The following is a 22278-nucleotide window of genomic DNA, read 5'->3' as shown; positions in this document are numbered from 1 at the left end:
TCTCAGTCATAGCAGTGCGTAATTTTTGTTTTGATAATAAAACTAAGCATTTAAATATAATTCAACATTTCTTTTTTTGGATGACAATTGAAATGTATATGCAGTCTGCTTACTGCTACCATTAGGCCCATACAATTTCACTGATTTACATTATTATAAGGTATTACAATTTAACCTTACTTTTGTACATATAAATGACAATGTCTGCACCAAATTGCATATTTTTTGCTCAGTTTGGACCTCTAAATAAAATGTTTTTTCCTTCTCAGGTATGACCTCTATATTTTCATGATAACAGTATAGGCCATAAAAGCCTATTATCAAATATGACAAAAATGTAAACATCTAAGATATTAAATTATTTATTTGGTTTTTCTCTCATATTTTGTCTAAAGGTTCAAACTGTTCCATTTCAGAAACATACTAATAAAATATCATTTTCAGTTGTTTTGTTTTTGTTGCCTTAATTAAAACTATTTTAAGTCTGTTTGAGGCCCCCTGGTTGAAAACCACTATACCAGATAAAGTATTCAAGCCATCTCTGCAATAACGATGGATGATGAGACGCAGATATTGAAATGTTGTAAACTTATTTAACCAGCAGAGGGCCTCGTGCGCTTTTTCTCTAAGTGTTAACTCTATGTCAAATAGAAAATGTGCTGTGACTGGGTCAGAAATGTTTAGATGTGATACCTGACCCATTGTAATTGTTGCTTTCAGTCATATAAATAATGACCAGTTTTATAACTGAGCAAATAATAATAAAAAAAAGTTTATGTTAAAAAGGATCTAATTTAACATCCTAAGATGTATGAAGAGTTAAAATGCAAAAGCCTCAAAGTGACGTCTGAAATCTTCCTCTTAAATTAGTATTTTAGAAAAAGTATTTTCTCTCATGTGATGGTTCAGTAATTTAAGTGAAATAACTGAGCATAGGAGCCTGATAAAAATGCTCATTTTAGAAGAAAATTTCAAACGGCACTTTGAGGCTTTTGCATCTGAACTTCACATATGGCTACATCCTACTTTTTTTTTTTTAGTAAAAAAATTTGTGCTCCACAAAATAGCGTGCATGTAACATATATCAGAGAGGTTAGTTTATTAACGTCTTTCTAAACAAACACTTCTAAAGCAAATATCCGCTAGCCTACATGACGCGCAAAGAGCAGACATGATGCAGTTGGCTCACGCGAGCCGCTTCCAAGTTCACTTGGTCGAAAGCGAAGGGGCGGAGAGGGGATTGAGCGCAGCTGCATTCCTGACACAGAGGCTCGCGAGGCGCTTGATGATTATTACTAAAACCCGCTGTCACTCTCTAGCAGCTCTGCTCGTGTGCGCGTGCTGTGCAGTGAAAGTCTTCACGCGCTTGTTGAGGCAGTGCTGCTTTCTTCCAAGTTTTGGACACGCTTGAAACATCCGGACTCGGAGTTTGCTCGTCGCTTTTACTGGGAGTCTAGTCAATCTGTCTGCCCTGGAGCGAGCTCCGCAGGGAACATGTACAAATATGTACAGTATGGATTTTAGGAGGACGAAACTCGGAAGGTAAATGATCTAAAACGTTTAGAGCATTGTTTTCTTTATATTATAAAAAGTGGTTAACCTTTACACTTAAAAAAAAAAAAAAAAAAAATTAGTTGTTTTTTCATCTTTTTTAATAACAGAAAAGCATTTTTGTAAGGAGTATGGTTGTTAATAAAAATACTATTAAACAAAATAAAACCGCACGAGCCGGAGGTGGACAAGCAGCTCAAACATGTTTGAAGAAGCCATTGTGTTAACTCGTAGGAAAGAAAATCTTGAGGTTCTGTCAACTTCTACTTTCATTTTATTTCTGCACTGCTTCAACCTGCTTTTGGTGAGGATTTGGATGACCATCAGGCAGACACACGTGCACAATGAATAGAAATGAATCGCAATATCTGTTTTAAACAGCAATAAACATTGTTGTAGTGCTGAAACATCTCTTTCATTTTAGACAGAGTATGCATGTATTATAATGCCTATAGAAGTATAGGCCTATTTCTTTTACAGTAATGTAAACAGATCATACATTTATTCCCAAAAGGAAATAATTATTCACTTAAATCATTTTGTCTTGGTGAAATTACTGAACTTCTTAGAATTAAACTCTCATCATTCCCATAAAGTGTGATTTCCAAAGAATAGTGTTTTAGATAACATTAACTTAATACTAAAACATATTTATTTTACAATAAGACATACAAATATTGTAAATGTGTTGATAGTTTTGTGAAATGACAAATTTAGTCAATGTCAGAACACATACTTAGCAAACATAAGCAGGCTTTGTGTTTGCCTTTTGAGATCTTTGCCCCAGAGGATGTTGATATGGGATAACATGCACATGCTGTTTTTGTTCCCTATTTTAATCAATGTGAGCATTTTAAAGAGCATCTCAATGCTTAATATATGCATAACACACAATAACTAACTGTTTTATCTTATTTATGCTGCCACAACTTAAAGACTTGCTTTGCATAATGGCATTACTCTCATTAGACCATCCAAGATGCAAGTGAGCCTGTTTCTTAATCACAACAGATTTGGAGAAATTTACATTGGATGTACATAATTTGCTCATCAATGGATCCTCTGCAGTGAATGGGTGCCATCAGAATGAGACCAAACAGCTGATAAAAAAAAAATCACAAGTAACCAACACAACTCCAGTCCACCACTTCACATCCTGTGAAAATCTGCATGTTTGTAAAAAACAAAAAAACAAATCCGTAAACAAGTTTAACTTTTTAATGTAGCTTGCTACTAAAATACTCCTCTAAAAAAGTGAAAAAAAAAAAGTTTTATCTGAATCAGGAGAGAAATATGCACAGATAAATCACCGTTTACAAAAGAAAAACTGTTCTAAACAAAAATATTGGTGTATTTTGATGTGAGAGGACAACATCATATGGAGTTTTTAATTGGAGAAAGCATTATTCTGGATCATGGTGTGTTTTTTTTTTTTTTTTTTTTTGGTCAGAAGCAATTATTTAAAGTCGAAAAGTTAAACGATAAATTTATTTTCATTTTTGGGTGAACTATATCGCTACACTGGCATTAAACTGGTGAATTTAGTCAAACTGTCTTATTGTACCTAGATGCAGTGTTTCTCTGAGTCATAATCTCAACCTGTCAGCACCTGATAACCTAAGACACAGGGTGCCCTTCGGTCTCCTCTCATAAAGGATAGTACAGTGAGTCGGACTGTGTTTTTTTTTGTCCCTTGTGACTTTGGTTTGGATTCTCCTTGTTACAAGAGACTTGCATTGTGGCCATCTGAGTGCATATTTGGTTTTTGGACGGGATATCATGGCCTCTGTCATATGCAATAAGCACACTCACCAATAAATCACTCAGTTAATTGTCTGTGCTCAGAAGAAACGGCCTTCATGAACCTGGAGCATATGAAAGGATAATGAACAAGGTTTTACCAAAAGATGGGATAGCCTAAGCAACTTTATCATGCCTTCCATTTGATTACTTGCATGTAAATGTTGTAAACTTCTATTTTATTTTATTATTCATTTGTTTTCAGCTATTTGATATTGCTATATGAAAGAGCATTATACAAAATGCACTTGTTGTGTGGTTTGCAAAAAGAAGAACTTGAGTTTGGCCTTAACATGTTGGAATGCATTGTTTGATGTCATGACTAGTATGTAGGGCCACATTATGCATGAGCAGACATCTTAGCTGAATCATTTTTGGCTGACACCCAAGACCAGCACTGTGTATCATGTTGCTAGAGGCTCTGTGAAGTGTAAACATCCAAATCTCTGAATGTTTTCTCTAGCGATGGGCCACCGATGAGTCTCACAGTCCCTTACCCTTAAGTGTGGCATCGTCATATTTTCACACAGACACATCAGCACAGATGTGTTGGATCGCAAAAGTCTGAGAATTTGAAATGCTGCTTATTCATTTCACACCTAAACATGCCTTTGTCTTTTTCAACTTTCTTTTCATTTTCAGTTATGAATTGTAGAATTTATGTGTTGTCTGTGAATCAGTGAAATGAACTAGATTGATTGGTGTGTATTGACTGTATGGAGCATGACGTATTTTTTACATTTAGAAGTGTTGCTAAAATACTTCCCTATATCTAATAGTCTCAAACTGACATTGGTGTTCCCAGTTTAGCCCCAGATGGCATCATATAAAAGCAATTCCTTTTATAAAGGCCAAGCAGAGACACACCAGGTGCTGTAGCAATGCAAAACATTAATTTAATGAACTAATCCATAATAATAAAACAGGATGCCCTGTAGTGCTCTGAGTAAAAATTTCCCTGAATATAGTAAAAAATATTGTGAAATGACAAGTGACACTATATATACCTAATAACTATGTTGCTTAAAGGCACATTCTGCATGATCTAGCAGCTCTGGTGCATTCGGGCATTATAATTGAACGTTTGACTGTGAATGCAGTTCCTATCACACCTGGATCACACTTTTTTTTAAATAAAGAATATGATCTGCTTAATAATAATAACAATAATAAAAACACTTTACAGCAAATATTTAAATAAAAATAGATATGAGGAAAAACAAAAAATGTAATGAAAGCAGGTTTCATAACAAAAAGTCCTTTAAGTCAGCCTGTGTGTTTTAGTGGCAGAATTATATTTGACAAGGTAGACAAATGAAGACAATGAATCTGTTAACTGCTAGAAACACGCTATAATCAAGATATATAACGGAGAAGCAAAGTAAGCTGGTTTCCAGAGCTCGCTCATTTATTCTGGTTGGCAGTCTAGCCCTCTTCCCTGTGTCCTCATGCACATTAATTAAATCACACAGATAAAGAGTGTTTGGAGGGAAATAAAAAAGAAAATCCCAAGCCTCAGGTTGGCATGGAGACTATGACATCATCGCTCAATACATCAGCGGCTCAATGTAAGTGGCATAAAAGAGCTCATTCCGAGCAGGATTAGCTTCGTCGTTCAGTAGTTACAGATGCTAGGCAACCGTGCAATACAAGAAAATTCTAAAAATGTGATCCGAATGCATATTAAATCCTCGAGGAGCCTCAAAGAAGGTTACCTAATACTCTTGAACCTGAACATTATGTGCTCTTGATTGCTAATGTGTTTCATATAGTCTGAATTAACCTCGAAAAGGACTTTAACCTGTAACACTGTCCTACTGTTGATGTGTGAGAAATGAAGTTTGGGGTCAGTAAGGTTTTTAATATTTTTGAAGGTAAATGATACTACTTTTTACCAAAGACGCATTAAATTGGGGGTATAGAGATGTTATAAAGGATTTCTATGTAAGATAAATGCTGTTCTTTTGAAATTTCTATTTATCAAAGAGTCTTTAAAAAATATATCATTGTGTTACTAAGCGGCACAACTGTTTTTAATATCGATAATTATAAGAAATGTTTCTTGAGCAGCAAATCAGGATATCAGAATGGTTTCTGAAGACTGGAGTAATTATGCTGAAAATTCAGCTTTACCATCACAGGAATAAATTACATTTTTAAATATATCCAAACTGAAGACGCTTGTAGTAATACTTCATAATATAACTGATTTTACTGTGTTTTTAAATAAATGCAGTGTGCATAAGAGACGTCTTTCAAAAACATAAAAAAAATATTACCAACCCCAAACTTTTGAAGGTTAATGTACATGATCATAGAACTCTGTCTGGATGAATAAATCCAGTCTGTATTACGTTAAAAAGTTTATAAAATTTTAATAGGATGACAGCCGATACACACTGCTTCGAATTACTGTATATTAAATGAAACAATTTGACTGAGGATCTACCTTAGTATTTAAAAGTATTTAAAATTCACCAATATATATATATTTTTTAGGTTTATGAACAACCGAGTCCCATCTAGCAAGAGATACCAGCCAACTGAGTATGAGCATGCAGCCAACTGTGCCACTCATGGAGTAAGTAGAAAAATCTACTTCTCATCTCACACTGAGCTCCGAGCAGGTCAAGACAATGTTGGAGAGACAATACAGTGCTTCATAACAGTGTATGAGATCACACACTGGACCTCTGGCTTAGTGAAGGAGAGGGTGTTGTCAAGAGGGGAGACTTTGATGCCATTGTCCTGTGACACAGAAGGACCAACAAAATAACAAAAAGAACAGAGATTGTGTGATGTAATACTGCTCATCAAACAAAAATATTTCATGGGTATACAGGGACAAAATCATTCAATAATACCAATAGGTCAAAGTCTTTTTCATTCTGTAGTTCTGTATTCACCCTTGCTCTTCTGATCTTGGTTTATGTGCATGTTTTTTTCTGAGCATGTTGTTTGGATAACATCCTGCTCTTTAATCCCCGCCTCTCAGAGCCGCACATCTGGCACGGCCAGTTCACGAGCTTCAGCATGAGACATTGACCACACACCAAATCCTCTTTGCACCAGTGCATTGTCGTTTGGCTGTGGAGTAAAAGCTCAAGAATACTGTGCATCTACTTTTCTGATGTCTACATATTAAAGTCTTGAAAATGTTTTTTTGATAATATGCTTATGTCAAAATGCTGTGAATGCATAGAATTGCTAGTTTTGGTTATTACCTTTTTTTTTTTTTTCTTAAATAGGCTTCTGCAGAAAATCAGTAGGGCTTGTGGGACATGTTAAGAAGATTTGATCAGACACAGATAATGACAGATGGAAGGAAGATCGGTCAGGCTACAAATATTAGTATTTGTCATTTTTCCAATGTAATTACAGTAATCCAAAAAAACTGTGCATACACAATGAAGGACTAAGGCTGGCCATTTCAGTTCATTTAAGTATTTAAGTACTATAACATAGTTTTGGAGTTGAGGCCAGCTGACTCAGGTGAAAAACAAGTACACTTCCATAATTTACTTAAAGTGCTCTATTTTCACGCACTAATTTTGTACTTAATATACTAAAAATGATCCTTTACTACTTCTTAAAAATGTATTTAGCTACAGCTTGTAGTACACTTGAGTGTACTAGTGAATGAAAGATGGGTTCAACAAGCATACAAGTGGTAGCTAAATACATATTTTAAAAACAAAGATAGTTAAAAGTGCATTTTAGTTCATATACTAGTTAAGTTCACACTTAGATGATCTTAGGTTTATCTTAAGAAGTACTAAAGGATCATTTTTAGTATATTAAGTACAAAATTAGTGTGTGAAAATAGGGTACTTTAAGTAAATTATGGAAGTGCACTTGTTTTTGACCTGGGGAGGGTTGAGTCCAAGTTAAGACCTCACATGAAAATATGGCCTTGGTCTTGGTCCTCGAGTTTGAGTCCACAACAAGAATAAGACCCTAAAAATATTGACTAAGTGATTTAAAATTGAGTTCAAGACCGTATTTTAATGGTCTTGATCCTAAAGTCCATGCCCAAGCTCACATTTTTATGGTTTTGTCCTTAGTCCAAATGCTCCCGAGTCCAGAACAAAACCAAAACCATGAAAATAGGGTCCTGTCCAATATCAAATATTTTATGGCTTTGCTCCTCAAGTCTGAGTTTAAGACTATTTTTTCATAGTCTTGCTCTTTGTCTTAGTCCACAAAGAGCTCCAAAGTCTACAACAAGGACAAGAACATGAAAATATAGGTCTTAAGACCACATTTTCACTTCCTGGTCACATGATTGACTCAACCCTCTTCTGGTGTCATTCTTAACTCAAACCCAAATCAGCTTGTCTTGACTCCAACACCGCTTTAACACACTTTAAAACAACAGTAATGAATAACTTGAGAAGATACAAAAAGATACATATTGAAATTGTCTTCTGTCCAGTTCTGGATCATTCCCAGTATCCTGGGAAGCTCGGTGCTGTACTTCCTCTCTGATGACCAGTGGGAGACCATCTCTGCATGGATGTATGGGACAGGTCTGTCAGGGCTGTTCATCATGTCCACCATGTTCCACACAGTGTCCTGGAAGAAAAGTCATCTCAGGTGAGAATTCAAAAAAATAAGTTTTGTTTTCTTTAAATTAAGTTCTATTTGAAAACAAAAAGGAAAGATCCTCAGCAGCGCCTAAGATATACACCTTCCCATACATTCATATACATTTGAACCTAAAATCTTGATATTGAAAAAAAAGAAGAAGAAGAAAAAAAAGCATGTTTTCTGTCAACTAAAGAGGATGCTGTTTAAAAAGAGCGTATGCAGAATCTTTAACACGTTTCTGCCTTTGGGATTCAAGAATGACTAAGCACACACTCATTATCGAGTGCTTTAAGATGTGAAACAAACTGATTTCCCCAGTTAAATGAAAAGTCTCTAGAGGTTAATAAACAGAACTGCTTGCGTCTTGCGGAAGAACATCGTTGCCGGAACTACTTCTCTCTGTTTATGTCTATGAAGAATCACAAAGGTACTGGGTTACTCCGCCGCAGTACCCCCAAAGCAATCTAAAATAGTCAGAATATAAACACTTATTATAGGTGCACCCTAGTGATTCAGGACAAGCCAAAAACAGGGTTTGGAAAATGGATTCATGGTGTACTCGCTTATTATATACATTTTTCTACATTTTGAACACAAACAAAGTTACGGACCGCAGCTCTGATTGGTTATTTTTTACCGGGAGCGATGGAGTTTCTGCAAATGGCAATAGGATCACTGGGAGGAGCTTCATGAGCTTGATTTTTTCACAGATCATCCGTCTCATACTCTACTGTCAGGACATAATGACAGGTTTAATAAATATGTAAAAAATATTTTTTTTTACAAAAGTTCCCTACAGCACCTTTAACTGGGCATGTTCCCTGACTTCCATAATAGTGAAAAATATTTCAGCTGCAAAAAGAAGAATATTGCATTTATGCAATTGCTTTGCATTTCTTCTCATATTAAAACCAATGCATGACCACAGACGCCATCTGAAATTAAATATTTCCTCCCGACATGTTGACTGTCAATCCCTGAATTGACAGAAAACAAAGAGTAGTCTCAGGTCATCTGCAGGCGTAGAGATGTCTGATTATTTAATGTCATAGCTTTTGATCACTCTTCCCAGGTGAAGAGGTTTCATGCTAGATTTTTGCATATTCTGCTCTAGGAGGAAGTGTCAGCTGCAAGCGCAGATTTAGTGGAAACATTATTAATGAACTTTGGATCTTCATTGGAGCATCTAAGCAGTTACACATGAATTCATGTTGACAGATGGTATCACATGGGCCTGTCAGTTCATGTTCACAGATGTCTGTTTCATCAGTCTGTGATTCAGTCATGACCCTGCCCATTCCAAATTACACACCCATTAAGCAAAAACACACCTCAAATCTGTATAAAAGGGTTGCAACATGCTTGTCACCTGAATATATTTTACCAGCAGCATATAACAATGATTTCTGAAGGATCATCACAGGAATAAATGACATTTTTATTTATATTTAAAAAAACAAGAACAAAGTCTACTCGGAATTACTGTTTATACTGTATTTTTGATTAAATAAATGCAACCTGGTAAGCATAAAGGCCCGTTCACACCAAGCACGATAACTATAAAGATAACGATAAAGATATAGTTCTAAAAATCGTTCTCAATATTAAAGAATAGCAGAGTCCACACTACAACTATAACGATAAAGGCACAGAAAAAACGGTATCGTTAGAATCATTTTCAGAACGATTTTTTTTTCCAGCTGATGAACGATACAAACATTGGCATCCAATCAGAATCCACCCTGATATAACGAGCTCGAGGATTTAAAGCGGCAGACGCACGTGCGCTCAGAATAAACAGATGATATCGTTCGCTGGTGTAGACGCTAATATCGTTATCTTTATAGTTATCGTTCTTGGTGTGAACGGGCCTTAAGAGACTTCTTTTAAAAACAAAGACCCTCAAACTTTTAAACAGTAGTGTAGCTCAGAAAGATACAAGGCAGTGCAAAGACATGAGCACAAACAGTAGACTATGAGAAAAAGAGACTGATTTTTATTTTGAAACATTCTCTTGCTGTAACAGGAAGGTGGAGCAGCGATTCCACATGTGCGACAGGATGGTGATATATTTCTTTATAGCTGCATCTTATGCACCCTGGTGAGCATGTGATGTGTGTGTCCTCTAGTAACATCACCATCAGCGTTTTACAGCTTCACAGGGTTGAGTGTGTTACTGACACAGGTGTCTCTGTGCTTGTGCTGTGTGCAGGCTGAACCTGAGGGAACTCGGACCCTGGGCTGTGCACATGCGCTGGTTGGTGTGGATCATGGCTTGCGCTGGCTCTGCCTACGTCTTCTTCTTTCATGAGAAGTGGGTTCCCACTTTTTGTTGAGGACGTAGAGGATGCTGATGTGGTTGCTAATGTCCAAAATTGTGTGAAAATGCTGTCTGTGCTTGTGCTTTTGCCAAGCAATTGCATTCTAAATGCATCAAATAATGCAAGTGAATATTAGCCAACCAGCATCAGAATATGTTTAAAACGGCTGTGTTATGTTTCAGGAACAAAGTACTAGACTTACTGTGCTACACCGCCATGGGAGCTGTTCCTGCAGTTGTTCTTCTGTCAATGGTATGTGTGACTGACACCTATATATGTGCTCATAAATACAGTAATGAATATGTGAATATGTGCATATTTGTAAAATGAAATAAAGTTGGTAATGGATGGAGACAAATAAAAAAAGGCGTGATTAAAGGGAAAAACATAAATGTTACTGGTTTTTAATCTTTAAAATAATGTTTGTATTGGCTTCGCAAAAGCTGGCACTAGCGTTTCATTGTTTAAGTAATTTTTTTTACACATGCATACAAGAGAAACAAATGGCACGCTGTTTGGACAGTGTCCCCTGTGTATTTCATCTGAGGGAGAGCGACCCGTTTAAACTGAACGTATTATTTCAGCCTAACAGAGAGGGAATATTAGAGCTGTCAGTGGGCGGAGTCTTCTACTGCCTGGGAATTGTCTTCTTCAAGAGTGATGGCCTCATCCCATTCGCTCATGCCATCTGGCACGTCTTTGTGGCAGTGGGGGCAGGCGTACACTATTACGCCATCTGGAGGTACTTGTATGCAACGGGGACCGGCCAAATCAAAATCTCCAGGTGACAGATGAAGATCTCAAGCATGTTCACACATACAGGGTTTGTTGAGCTATAAAAGACAATGTATCTGACCATGAGCTGCCTTTGCATCCCTCTATATTAATCATAGACGGGCATGTTTTAGTACTGTTGGTCTAAAATGTATTTTTATATAGAAGGATTTCTGTCCTGATAACTCAGCACCTTCTGGCCAGTCTATTTTTGCAGATGTAGTCTTAACCTGTTGACATAATGTACTGTTTTACCCGTCAGTGTTTACAGGCAAAATGTGTATAATACAGAAGACATGAATACCATTCCACATCCTTTAAACTGAGCTGATCTTCTGCCTTGATATGAACTCCCATAATCAGACTGTGCTTATGAAAGTCATTTATTGGCATTGAGCAGAAAAATTATATCCAGGTACAGTATTTCTACTACTGTGATCTTGTAGTAATGTATATGTACAAACATTTTAGACATGACCTTTTAATTGTTGCACAATGGATCATGTCTATGGGGTTGTGATCATGTTTAGATGGAAAGTTAGAGGGGATGACAGGTCTCTTATACAGTAAAAACTGTATTATTATGAAGTATTATTATAATTTTATTCCTGTGATGGCACAGCATCATTACTCCAGTCTTCAGTGTTACATGATCCTTCAGAAACCATTCTAATATACTGATTTGCTGCTCAATTAAAATTGGTGCTCAATTAATAATATTGGTTATTACTATTATCAATGTTTTATCATTTTCTTTTCTTTCTTCCCCTCTTTCCCTATATATATATATAGTTTATCTTACCGCGAACTATCAAATGGTAGCATCAGTTTTCACAAAAATATTAAACTGGACAGCTGTCATTATTATCAATACTGATCATAATGTATTTTTGAGCACCAATTCAAGTCAGCTGAGCTCACACAGAGCCCTTTTATTTGTTACTGGGAACGAGCCATGCACATGGAAACTAGCCTTGATGAATTAGTAAAACCAAATAAGACTTATCTCAAGGCCTACTCAAAATATAAACCTTTATGAAATTCTTGCAATGTAAACGTCTGTTTTACCGATTAACAAATTTAGCCAGGAAGCTCAGATATGAAAGAGCATGTTTTAAAGCACTGTGACTTTGAATGTATAACACATTTTTTACTCATTTTGTCATAATGTCACATTTATAGGACAGTAAGCACTTGAATTGTGTCAAATGTCATTTCTATGGTGAATTCTTTTGTACCATTAGTTTCACAGACTTTCAACAACTCGATCTAAACTGTATTTTAACAGTTTTGACACTAATCATAAATGCAGAATGTGTCATTTATAGAAATGTGTCTCTAACAAAAATTCCAATAAATCGAGGAATAAATCCCAATCCTCTGGTGTCTTGATATATTTCTGACCGTGGAGCAGAAGTGGAAGTCATGATGAGGTGCAGCGCTTGCCTGTTTTTGCTCCAGTGTCACTCCCTCTCCCTTTGTGTCCTTCAGAAACCCTCTCTTGGTATTCTGCACAGATATTTCGAAAACAGTTTCCTGGAACTGGCTTATGTGGGCAGAGAGCTGGAATGTCTGTGGAGGAGCCCGCTGACTGCTTTCATGCCCTGAGGAAGCGAGGCGTTGGTGTCCCGGTGCCAGCGGGGGCCGTCGCCTCCGGCTGAAGGGGCCAGAACAAACTGAGCCACATTTGGTAACTTGAGCAAGTTAATAAGTTCATGGGCCCGTGTGATGATCTCCTCAGTGTCCTCCTCACTGTAGCACGTCATCACAGGAGCACTACGGGCAAACGGCCGCATCTTAGACAGGCAGAGCGACACTCTAAGACAAATAGAGATATAGAAATATTACTTGGTACAGGATTTACTGTTGGTTATGGCTGATAATCATTTATAAAAAAAAAAAAAAAAAGGTTGATGTGGGAGAAATACTTTTTTTTTTTTTTGGCTTAAAATATGTGGCTAATATGGACATTACAAATATAGAGATGTCCAAAAGTCTGAGACCATGTACATAGATTTGAATTGAAATGGCAAAAAAACCTATACAATAATAACAGTGTCGTGAAGGATACTTTGGAAGTGTAATGTGTGTAATAGTGTAATTGGTTGCAGATTAATCTAATAAGTAGTGTAATTGTTTCAATTACTTCATTAAAGTTATGTAACAGATTACATTTGATTACTTTTCTAAATTTATAATGAATGCTTTCAGCTGTTAATCATTTTGAAACCTTTAAACCCGGACGGATAATCCTTACAGTCCTCAACACTGACTACTGTCAGACTTTCACAATCTTTCATAACTTGAATTAAAATCATAAGACATAGTTTAACAGGCTATGAGACTGTTTTCAAAATCAAATCTTTGTACAGCTATGACAGGAAACACTGTCATCTAACAATATCAAAAAAAAGAAAAAAAAGAAACCTGTTTATCTTATAAAATAAAGCATATAAATAAACCTAAATATGAAATAAAACCGTTAATAAGCATGAGTCCTTCTTAATCATCGTTGTCTTATATTTTAGAGCAGTCGATGCAATTTAAGAATGAAAGAAATCAAATCTATATGTGTGTAAATAATAAATAAATAATCAGATAAACATTTTTTGTTTGTTTCTAAGTAACAGTAACAGATTACAGTTTATTTTGTAATTAAATGACATAATTCTGTCACATATAATTAGTTACTCCCCAACACTGAATAATGATAAAACCTCCATTTGTGCAATGCACGTTTGCAACCATAATTGAGTGTTGACTATTATATCTAAAAATGAATGGAAGGGCGTAGTAATGTGAAAGTAATAGAGCTCCCTTTATAACCGAATGTATTTAAAGACAGAGCCACACAATTGGTTCAGTAGATGTTCAATCACTGTGGAATTAAAAAAGAAGCAGCTTCTCTCCCCTGCTGTACCGAACTGTGATGAGAAACGAGTACTAAAGAAACCATACAACATCTTAAACATTAAATTTTTAACACCTTGCATGTTCTGCAAGGGCTATGTTGTTATGAATGAACTATCGTGTTGGTCTACCTGGGAATTAGATCCTGACTGCGTGTGGCCAGTTTGGCCAGGGTGGTCATGAGCACAGTGACGAGGCGCGGGGAGAAGCTCGGGGGACTGGCGGACTGGCGCACCTGCGTGATCTCAAACAGCACCGCCTCCAAACACTCAAAAAAAGACGTGATCCGTTCCACCGTGCAGCGAGGGTCGTAGGACACTGAGAGATATTCGCCAATGACCCACACCTGCGAATAAACGTTCAAGACAGTCACCCCACACAATACAGTACAGCATGATGATGCTCACGATCACCGTTCACTTCCGCTGCTCACCACATGAGTGTAGAAGTCTTCTTTACTGTAAATGTTGGCAGGGGAGCTTGCGAGCTCCAGGATCTCCCTGGACTGATCCACAATCAGAGGTGGGTGGAGTTTGCACAGGGCCTGCAGGTGGGTGCTGAACACCCTACAATCAGAAATAAACCACAGTAAAAATCATGTACACATGCAGAATTTAAAAGATGCATAACCCCATGAATCACGCAAAAAAATAACTCCACTAACAACATGGCATGTGCATCTTTCTGTAGCAAATCTTTTGCACAAATGAGTGAGCTGTTGTCCATAAAGAGTATTTAAATAAAGAGTGCCTCACTTTTGGACTTCAACATTAAATGTCTTGATGTCGTAGAGCAGACTGCTTCTCTCCAGCAGCACTAGCAACAGCTGGTTCAACATTTTCTCATCCGCTTTCTATAAAACACAATAAAAACACTGGAAGAGATCACACAATTCACACCTTGTGAAATGTGAGTGCACTGGTGTGAGCTGTTAAATGGCCAGACCTTTCATTTGTGGCTCTCACCTGAGTGACTGTGTTGAAGTACACATGCAGAAGCACAGGAACGACCTGAGCACACCGAACAACTCGTGGACTCTCCGCCATGTCAGCCAAAATCTCATGAAGCATTTTTAGCCTGTGAGGAAATCACACTCAAAGGTTTACAGAAAGCAGGCATTTAACACACACACTTCATTTTTATCCAACATTTAGTTTAATTTTTGTGCTGTAGGGGTGGTAATTACACAGTTGCAGGTCCATGAGTTGAATCGGAGCATCGGAGCATACTTCATTAAATATTTAAAGGTTTGGGGACAGAATTGTCTCAGTGGTGATAAATTAAGTTGATCAAAAGTAAAGACTGTAAAGACATTTAAATTGTCAAATTTGAACTATTTATCAAAGAATCCCTAAAAAAAATGGTTTCAGCTTTGCTAAAAATAAAATGTTTCTTGAGAGTTTAATCAGCATATCAGAATGATTTCTGAAGGATCATGTGAAACTTAAAACCTGGAGTAATGATGCTGAAAAAAATTCAGTTTTACCATCATAGGAATTAATTACGTTTTTAATTATGATGTGATTTCAATTATACCTCCTTAAATTCTTCATCCTGCTACCTTTCTATAAATGAATGAAACAAATTCCTTAATTCTTTGTAGATTATATTCTGTAAGTAATATGCCAGGTCATACCTGTCTATTGTGTCTCCGGTCCCAGCCTCAGGTCTGAGGATGTAGAGGAAGAGGCCCCTGCAGGACGGCTGGCGGAAGGCATCCAGACAAGCGGCCACCTTCGCCCCCTGCTGGTCCCACGCGGGACGGTCTGGAGCCTGATAGCATGCTGATCTGCAACAGCATTGCACGCTAATTCACATCAGATTTAACTCCAGCTGAAGGAGTGCTGATCTGTAGCTGGTAAAGTCACGTACCTCTGCTGGAGGTCCAGGGCTGCTGCTAAGCAGGGCAGATCAAGGATAGTGTGCAGTAACTCGATGGCTGTATCTGGAGCTATCAGTGATGGGAGCAGCTCCACAAACTCTGCAATCAATCCTGAACTGTTCCATGCCAAGAACTGGTGGGAAAATCACACAAACATTTCAAATGTTACTAATTTATATACAATTTAAGGTAATAGTTCAGCCAACATAAAAAATTAGCTGAAAATTCTACCATCAAGCCATTATAGATGTAGAGGAGTTTGTTTCTTCATGGGAACAGATTTAGAAAAATGTGGCATTGCATCAGTTGCTCACCAATGGATCCTCTGCAGTGAAAGGGTGCCGTCAGAATGAGAGTCCAAACAGCTGATAAAAACATCACAATAATCCACAGGTAATCCACATGACTCCAGTCTATCAGTTTAATAATTATTTTTTTTTTAGTTCAAACCATTGCAAACAAACCATAACATTTCTTTCTCAAGTGAAAAACTCATCTTGTCTGACTAAGGAGAAAAATATGCACATATCAAGCACTATTTACAAGCTAAAAACAGTCCTGTGTATTTTCATGCGTATTTGAGAGGACAGCTGAGGATGGACTTTTTCAATGTAGGAAGTATATCTATCTGTATTTTCACCAGAAGCAATGGTTTAATGTAAAGTAAAAATAAAAATAAAAAAATAATTGATTTCTGTTCTGTTTGTTTCCTACGAACACAGCTTTTCACTTCACAAGATGGACTGGATTTGTGTGGATCACTTGTGGATTATTGTGATGTTTTTATCAACTGTTTGGACTCTCATTCTGGCAGCACCCATTCACTGCAAAGGATCCATTGGTGTAATGCTCCATTTGTCCAAATCTGTGTTGCAAAAGAAACAAAATCACATACATCTTGAATTTTGCTATATTTCTTTAAAAATATGATTAGCCAGCCCACCTTCAGGAGGTTTGGGAAGCTCTGTCTGTAGTTGGTCACCCTCTCCTGCAGCACACTAGCGTTGAGAAGACAGAACTGGACAAACTGGAAGGCGAGCATGGGCTCGTTGAACTGCTCGGCGGGACAGTGACTGAAGAGTTGGCAGAACACAGCCTCCGAGTCCACCGCTGCAATCTCACCTGATGTTAGAGCATGTGGACATGGAGATGCATTCATACGCTACACTATCAGAGACATACGCTGCTGTAAGTGCTGGGGACTCACTGTGGTTGAGGTAGAACTGAGCGATAGGCAGCAGGGCTCGAGAATAGGTGAGATCTCCATTCAGTCTGCCGTACAGGGCTTTGATGCAGGGGAAGGCACGGTACACGTACGAGGGGTCCTCACCACAGATGACGTCCAATATTGACACGGACTCAACAATACACTGTACAACAGATATACAGAGTCACCATCTATCTGCTGTTTAACTTGCTGTAAGTCTTAACCATGACATGATTCATCAATAATACGGTGTCAAATCCTATTCTTTTGTGCATTAGTTTCTGATTTTAATTACTGAATTTTCCATTATAAATTATATTATCAGCTGAATTTAAGTTCACATCAATTTTAGGATTTGTTGACGTGACTTAAAAAAAAACTTTTTTTTGGGGAATAAAACGTTTTTGATAAGGCACAAATTACTGTGTTTCTTAAAATGTTAAATATATGCCTATTTCTTTTGATTATTTAAAATGTTTATGTCAAGGTTAAAATGAAAGAAAAAAAAAAAAAACTGTGGGAATCATGCTGGATTTACCGGAGTACTTTCTCTCTTTTTTAATAAATACTTTTCTTCAGTTAGGTTGCACTAAATGAATAAAAACTGACAGTAATGACATTTATAAGATTTTATTTCAAATAAATGCTATTTCTTATAAATGCTTCTTTTGATCTTTCTATTAATCAAAGAATCCGGAAAAACAAAACAGAAAAAACATTACGAAGCACTGTTTTTAACAATGATAATAATAAGACATTTTCTTTGAGCAGCAAATTAGCATATTACAATTATTTATGAAGGATCATGTGACACTGATGAGGAGTAATGAAGAAAAAAAAATCACCTTTACTTACACAGAAATACATTACATTTTAAAACATATTTCAATAGAAAACATTTTTTTTACTCTTATTTTTTTTACTCTACTATCAAATAAATGCAGCCTTAGTGAGCAGAAGACACTCTCAAAAACACTATGAATTTATAAAGACATGAAACTTTTGAATGCTAATGTATGTGTACTTACTGCTTTCTGCAGCTTTGTGTCTGTCTTCTTCAGGGCCTCTACATTGTGAAAACACAAGATAGAAATAAATCAATCCACTCTCCAGCAGAGTGTAATAAACATTCTCTAACAGCTGAGCTATGGTCTACTCACTCCTGTCACTCTGTTCAATGAGACGCTGGCAGTACTCAAAAGCCTTCTCTCGGAGTCTCTCTTTGGGAGGAAGTAGTCTGGTGGAAGAGGATGTGGCCGACACCATGGACGTCACTGAACTGTCCACCTCTGAGCGATCATCTGCACCAACAGCACAGCACATTACACCCAGAGCACAACTCCTCTTCCAGCAGGATTTAATCAAGCACGTTATCTGGCACGATTCAGTGCCATTGCAGGGCTGAGCATAAGACAGTACATGTAGGCTATGTTCGGAATTGGAATAGCACAATTTTTACAGTATGCAATATGTATAACATGTACACTATGCACATTTTGTGAATGACTTACTACTTTTGCCAAAATGTGCAATATACAAACAAATGCACACCGCATGAAAAGCAGTCTTTTTATTCTTCTGAGATTAACTTGATGTCACACAAAAGTAAACATGGTAAGGTCATGTGACAACAGCTCAGCGTGAAACACTGTATACTGTGTCTCATGCACTATTTAATACAAATAGTAAGCTGTATACAGTTTATTCTCCACAGTTACTCCACAGTTATTCTCCACATGCTAGTAATTCATTCCAAAAATAGCCATAGACACAAAATCAATTTGATACACACAGAAGTTAATTATAAATCAGAGATCAATGTCATTGAGTAAAGAGAGTTTGTGATTGTGCAGGAAGGAAAAGCACACAGGCTTTAGATTGATCAAATCAGACTTTTCGCTTGCATCTTACCTTGGTGCTGTGAATGAATGCCCTGCGCTTTTATTAGTAGAGCTAGCAAAGATGAAAATCCCATATTATTTGTCTTTACCAAATGAAGTATATATATCTTACACGGGACATTTCGTGAACTGGTGTCATTGTTACAAATGTTTTCTAGTACCTGAAATATACTGAAAATACAGAAATAAAAGCTAATCCAAACTATCGGCACATAATATAAGAAGTAAAACTAAACTAACACTGATCATAAAGCAAACCAACTGCTGCAACATCTCTGTTCGGACTACCTGATTCTGTGTTTGTAGTCCCGTCTGTGTCATAAGTGAGCAGCCAACTCTTGATCATAGAGAAAGTGTACATATTCATCCACTGGTCCTCAGTGTAACTCTGACCCACACACAGCACAGTGAAGAAGTCACCTGTTACCACCCCATCCACCTCCGTCAGCGGGGCAGGCTGATGAAGAGATGTTGACAAGTGATGAGCAGTTCATTAGAAACTCGCGCCTGAGCTTGACTGACGGTGAAGGTACTGATGAACAAAGAACAAAAGCAACATATGCCCCACCTGACGTGTTCTTGGTCCACTGAAAAATCCCCCAGAAGACATGGAGGCTCCCTGCTGCATACTGGCATAACGCAACCAGTCCACCAACTTACGACTGACCACATTCACCTGATCTGGGTTTGGAGAGAACGTGATTCATGTTAACGTCTTTGCATTTTCCAGATTATAGTATTTCAGTTATGCCTTTTTAATGCATATAAAGTTAACTAGAGAGTGGGGGTTTAAAAGTCCATTTAAATGATTTTGTTGCAATGTGAGAACAGATTTGGATAAATGTAGCATTACATCACTTGCTCACCAATGGATCCTGTGCAGTGAATGGGTGCCGTCAGAATGAGAGTCCAAACAACTGATAAAAACATCTCAATAATCCACAAGCCTCCAGGGCCATTTGTTCAAAAAGTTTTAATCTAGATCAGAATTATCTGAATTCAGAAACCCCATGTTTTTCTGTCCAGGATCGGGTGAGCCATTTTACTTTTGTGCTTGTTTTTAAAAGCAAAACCAGATACACACTTTTTTTGTGCCAGTGTTTTGCATTGTATTTACATAACTAGTTTCTGACTGGTCCATCTCTGATGATTGTGCCAATGTAGTTTACAATCAGTAATATGATCAGCTGTTTGAGGATATATTACATGTTACAAATGTTGTTTTTTATTTACCAGTTTTGAAGTTTTATTAATTTGTTTTTGTTCCTGAAATCCATCCTTCTGCTGGGAATAATCCTATTTTTTTGGATCAGAAGTATCCCAATCTCACTAAAATGTTTTAAACACCACAAAATGAGGATTTAATCCAGATCAAAACCAGGATTAGATTTTGTGATCTAATCCGAGTTCAGAATGTTTTTTTTTTTTTTTATGAACAACCCATTTTCAAGATTTGATCCAATCCGACGGCCCCAAAATTTTTCCAGATTACTTTTGGCCCCGGGGCCATCAGTTAACTCATTAATCTCGTGAAGCAAGAAGCTGCATGTTTGGAATACTTCAAATAGTTGTATTATATCTGTCCATTATATTTCTTTCTCCACTGAAAATGTGGCCTTGTCTGAATCAGGAGAGAGATATGCACAGATAAAGCGCCGTTTAAAAACGGTCCTACACAATTCTTAACAAATATCTTGGTGGATTTTGATTGTGAGAGGACAACAGGGTATGTATTTATTTTTTTTTACTGGAGGAAGCGCTATTATGGACTATGGATTTTATATATTGCCCAGAAGCAATGATTTAAAGTTAAAAGTGTTTCTTACAAACACACAGCTTTTCACTTCACAAGACGTTAATTGATGGACTGATCATTGTGATGCTTTTATCAGCTGTTTGGACTCTCGTTCTGATATTCATTACTTCTGACAACTGGAGTCCACTGTGATTCCAATATAGTATTGTGTTCCTCAGATGTGATCAACTTTACCATCTGTGAGAATCTCTGGATACACAGTAATCATCTTAGAGAGAAGGGGAAGCGCATGTCTGGATATCTGCCCGTCAGACAGCCGAGAATCGAGACTTTTCAGCAAATGGTGGCAAAGAGGCATCACATCTTCTTGACTTCCAGCCTGAGGACAATTAGACGATTAGTTCAGTGTTCATGAACAGAACTCGAGCTGATCGTGAACAGCATGTGACTCACCTGAGCGAGGACAACACTGGCCACATGGCTGAAGGTCCTGCTGTCGGGACTGAGATCAGAGCACAGGCTGTGTACGCTGGGAGGAAAGCTGTCCCGGAGGATGGAGGAGGACAGAACCTGAAGCTGCTCTGGACATGAAGAAGAACGAAGAACCGTCTGCAGCTTCAGCACCAGATCTGACGGGAGCCTGCAGGCAGTGGAGGTGTTCAATCAGACTTAAAATAGACTTTTCTGAAGGGCCAGACAAAGGGTTTCATGCCTCTGTGCTGTTCAGGTGTATTTTAAATGAATATGACTCACTCTGTCGCATATTTAGTGGCAGAAACGATCAGATTGAGCCTCTGGAGAGAATCCACTGTGTCTCCACTAACATCTTTACTGTGGAGCAGCTTAAATATGCGTCCACAAAACCTCTGCAGCTCTTCCTCCTTTATTTCTCTGAAGGCACATTTAAAATAATTAACAGATTTGTCATTGGGAATAACTTGTCTAACTAATAGGCTATAACTGACCAGTCATGTGACCACCACAGCTTTTGACAGTGAACATTTTAGGTAAAGATATAGATTTACCTTGCCTGCTTTATTAAACTCTCCGTCGCGGCAGTGTACATTTTTGAAAAAATATTGCAATAAACACAAAACAAGAATCAAAATATTAGATCCGTCGGCTGTGATGACCTGACAACAAATCACATGACAATAAATGGTTCCGCTTTTCCGCGTCAGTCGGGCACAAAATAGTGTGACAAACACGAGGGTGGAATTTGCATACAATATTCATACTATGCGGTTGAATATCATATATAATATCACTAAGTAGAATATTCTATGGGTAGAAAATCATACTGGTAGAGTATTCATATCGGTAGATTTATTATTTATATATGGTTCCCCTTTTGACAGTCGGCGACAAATAGTTTGATAAACGAAATCATGGGGATCTGTATCGAACATCTTCAAGCAACAAACATGCATGTGAAAATTGTATGTATTAAAATAGTACGAGACGAATGCTAGTTAATACGACTTAAGGACATGCATCTATGTCTAGACTAAAAGGGGGTTTGGTCCCCTTGAAAGAAGATCAGCGTTCATTAAAAAACAGCCATTAGCTTGTAAGAAACAAATCAC

General features: G+C 37.3%; 2 protein-coding genes across 5 annotated transcripts; one reads left to right on the top strand and one right to left on the bottom strand.

Moving 5' to 3' along the window:
- Window positions 1-1204: 1204 nt before the first annotated feature.
- Window positions 1205-11252, top strand: LOC113091970 (monocyte to macrophage differentiation factor 2-like). Of its 3 annotated transcripts, none has more exons than XM_026257654.1 (7): window positions 1205-1542; window positions 5851-5932; window positions 7787-7947; window positions 9968-10042; window positions 10154-10255; window positions 10445-10514; window positions 10847-11252. In XM_026257654.1, the coding sequence occupies exons 1-7, from the start codon at window positions 1505-1507 to the stop codon at window positions 11048-11050; spliced, it is 732 nt and encodes a 243-aa protein (XP_026113439.1). In that variant the 5' UTR covers window positions 1205-1504; the 3' UTR covers window positions 11051-11252. The 3 variants fall into 3 exon arrangements, with proteins under 3 accessions (XP_026113439.1, XP_026113440.1, XP_026113441.1); XM_026257656.1 differs by lacking the exon at window positions 1205-1542 and adding an exon at window positions 6600-6684; XM_026257655.1 differs by lacking the exon at window positions 9968-10042.
- A 149-nt stretch (window positions 11253-11401) lies between these two features.
- LOC113091969 (AP-5 complex subunit zeta-1-like) lies at window positions 11402-22056 on the bottom strand. 2 transcript variants are annotated; one of them, XM_026257652.1, is made up of 18 exons: window positions 21718-22056; window positions 21446-21583; window positions 21146-21332; window positions 20927-21071; window positions 19505-19617; window positions 19225-19393; window positions 18947-18988; window positions 18196-18336; window positions 18064-18101; window positions 17036-17198; window positions 16772-16950; window positions 15819-15961; window positions 15583-15735; window positions 14912-15023; window positions 14702-14799; window positions 14380-14512; window positions 14078-14292; window positions 11402-12854 (listed from the first exon to the last, which is right to left on the bottom strand). In XM_026257652.1, exons 1-18 carry the CDS (start codon window positions 21756-21758, stop codon window positions 12584-12586), a joined length of 2481 nt encoding a protein of 826 aa, XP_026113437.1. In that variant the 5' UTR covers window positions 21759-22056; the 3' UTR covers window positions 11402-12583. The 2 variants fall into 2 exon arrangements, with proteins under 2 accessions (XP_026113437.1, XP_026113438.1); XM_026257653.1 differs by lacking the exon at window positions 18947-18988 and having other exon boundaries at window positions 21718-22055.
- Between the last annotated feature and the right edge of the window lie 222 nt (window positions 22057-22278).

Source organism: Carassius auratus, unplaced genomic scaffold (assembly GCF_003368295.1).
Source record: "Carassius auratus strain Wakin unplaced genomic scaffold, ASM336829v1 scaf_tig00214412, whole genome shotgun sequence".
Classification (NCBI taxonomy): Eukaryota; Metazoa; Chordata; class Actinopteri; order Cypriniformes; family Cyprinidae; genus Carassius; species Carassius auratus.
Note: the sequence above shows the minus strand (reverse complement) of the source record. Positions and strands in the feature narration are given on the sequence as shown.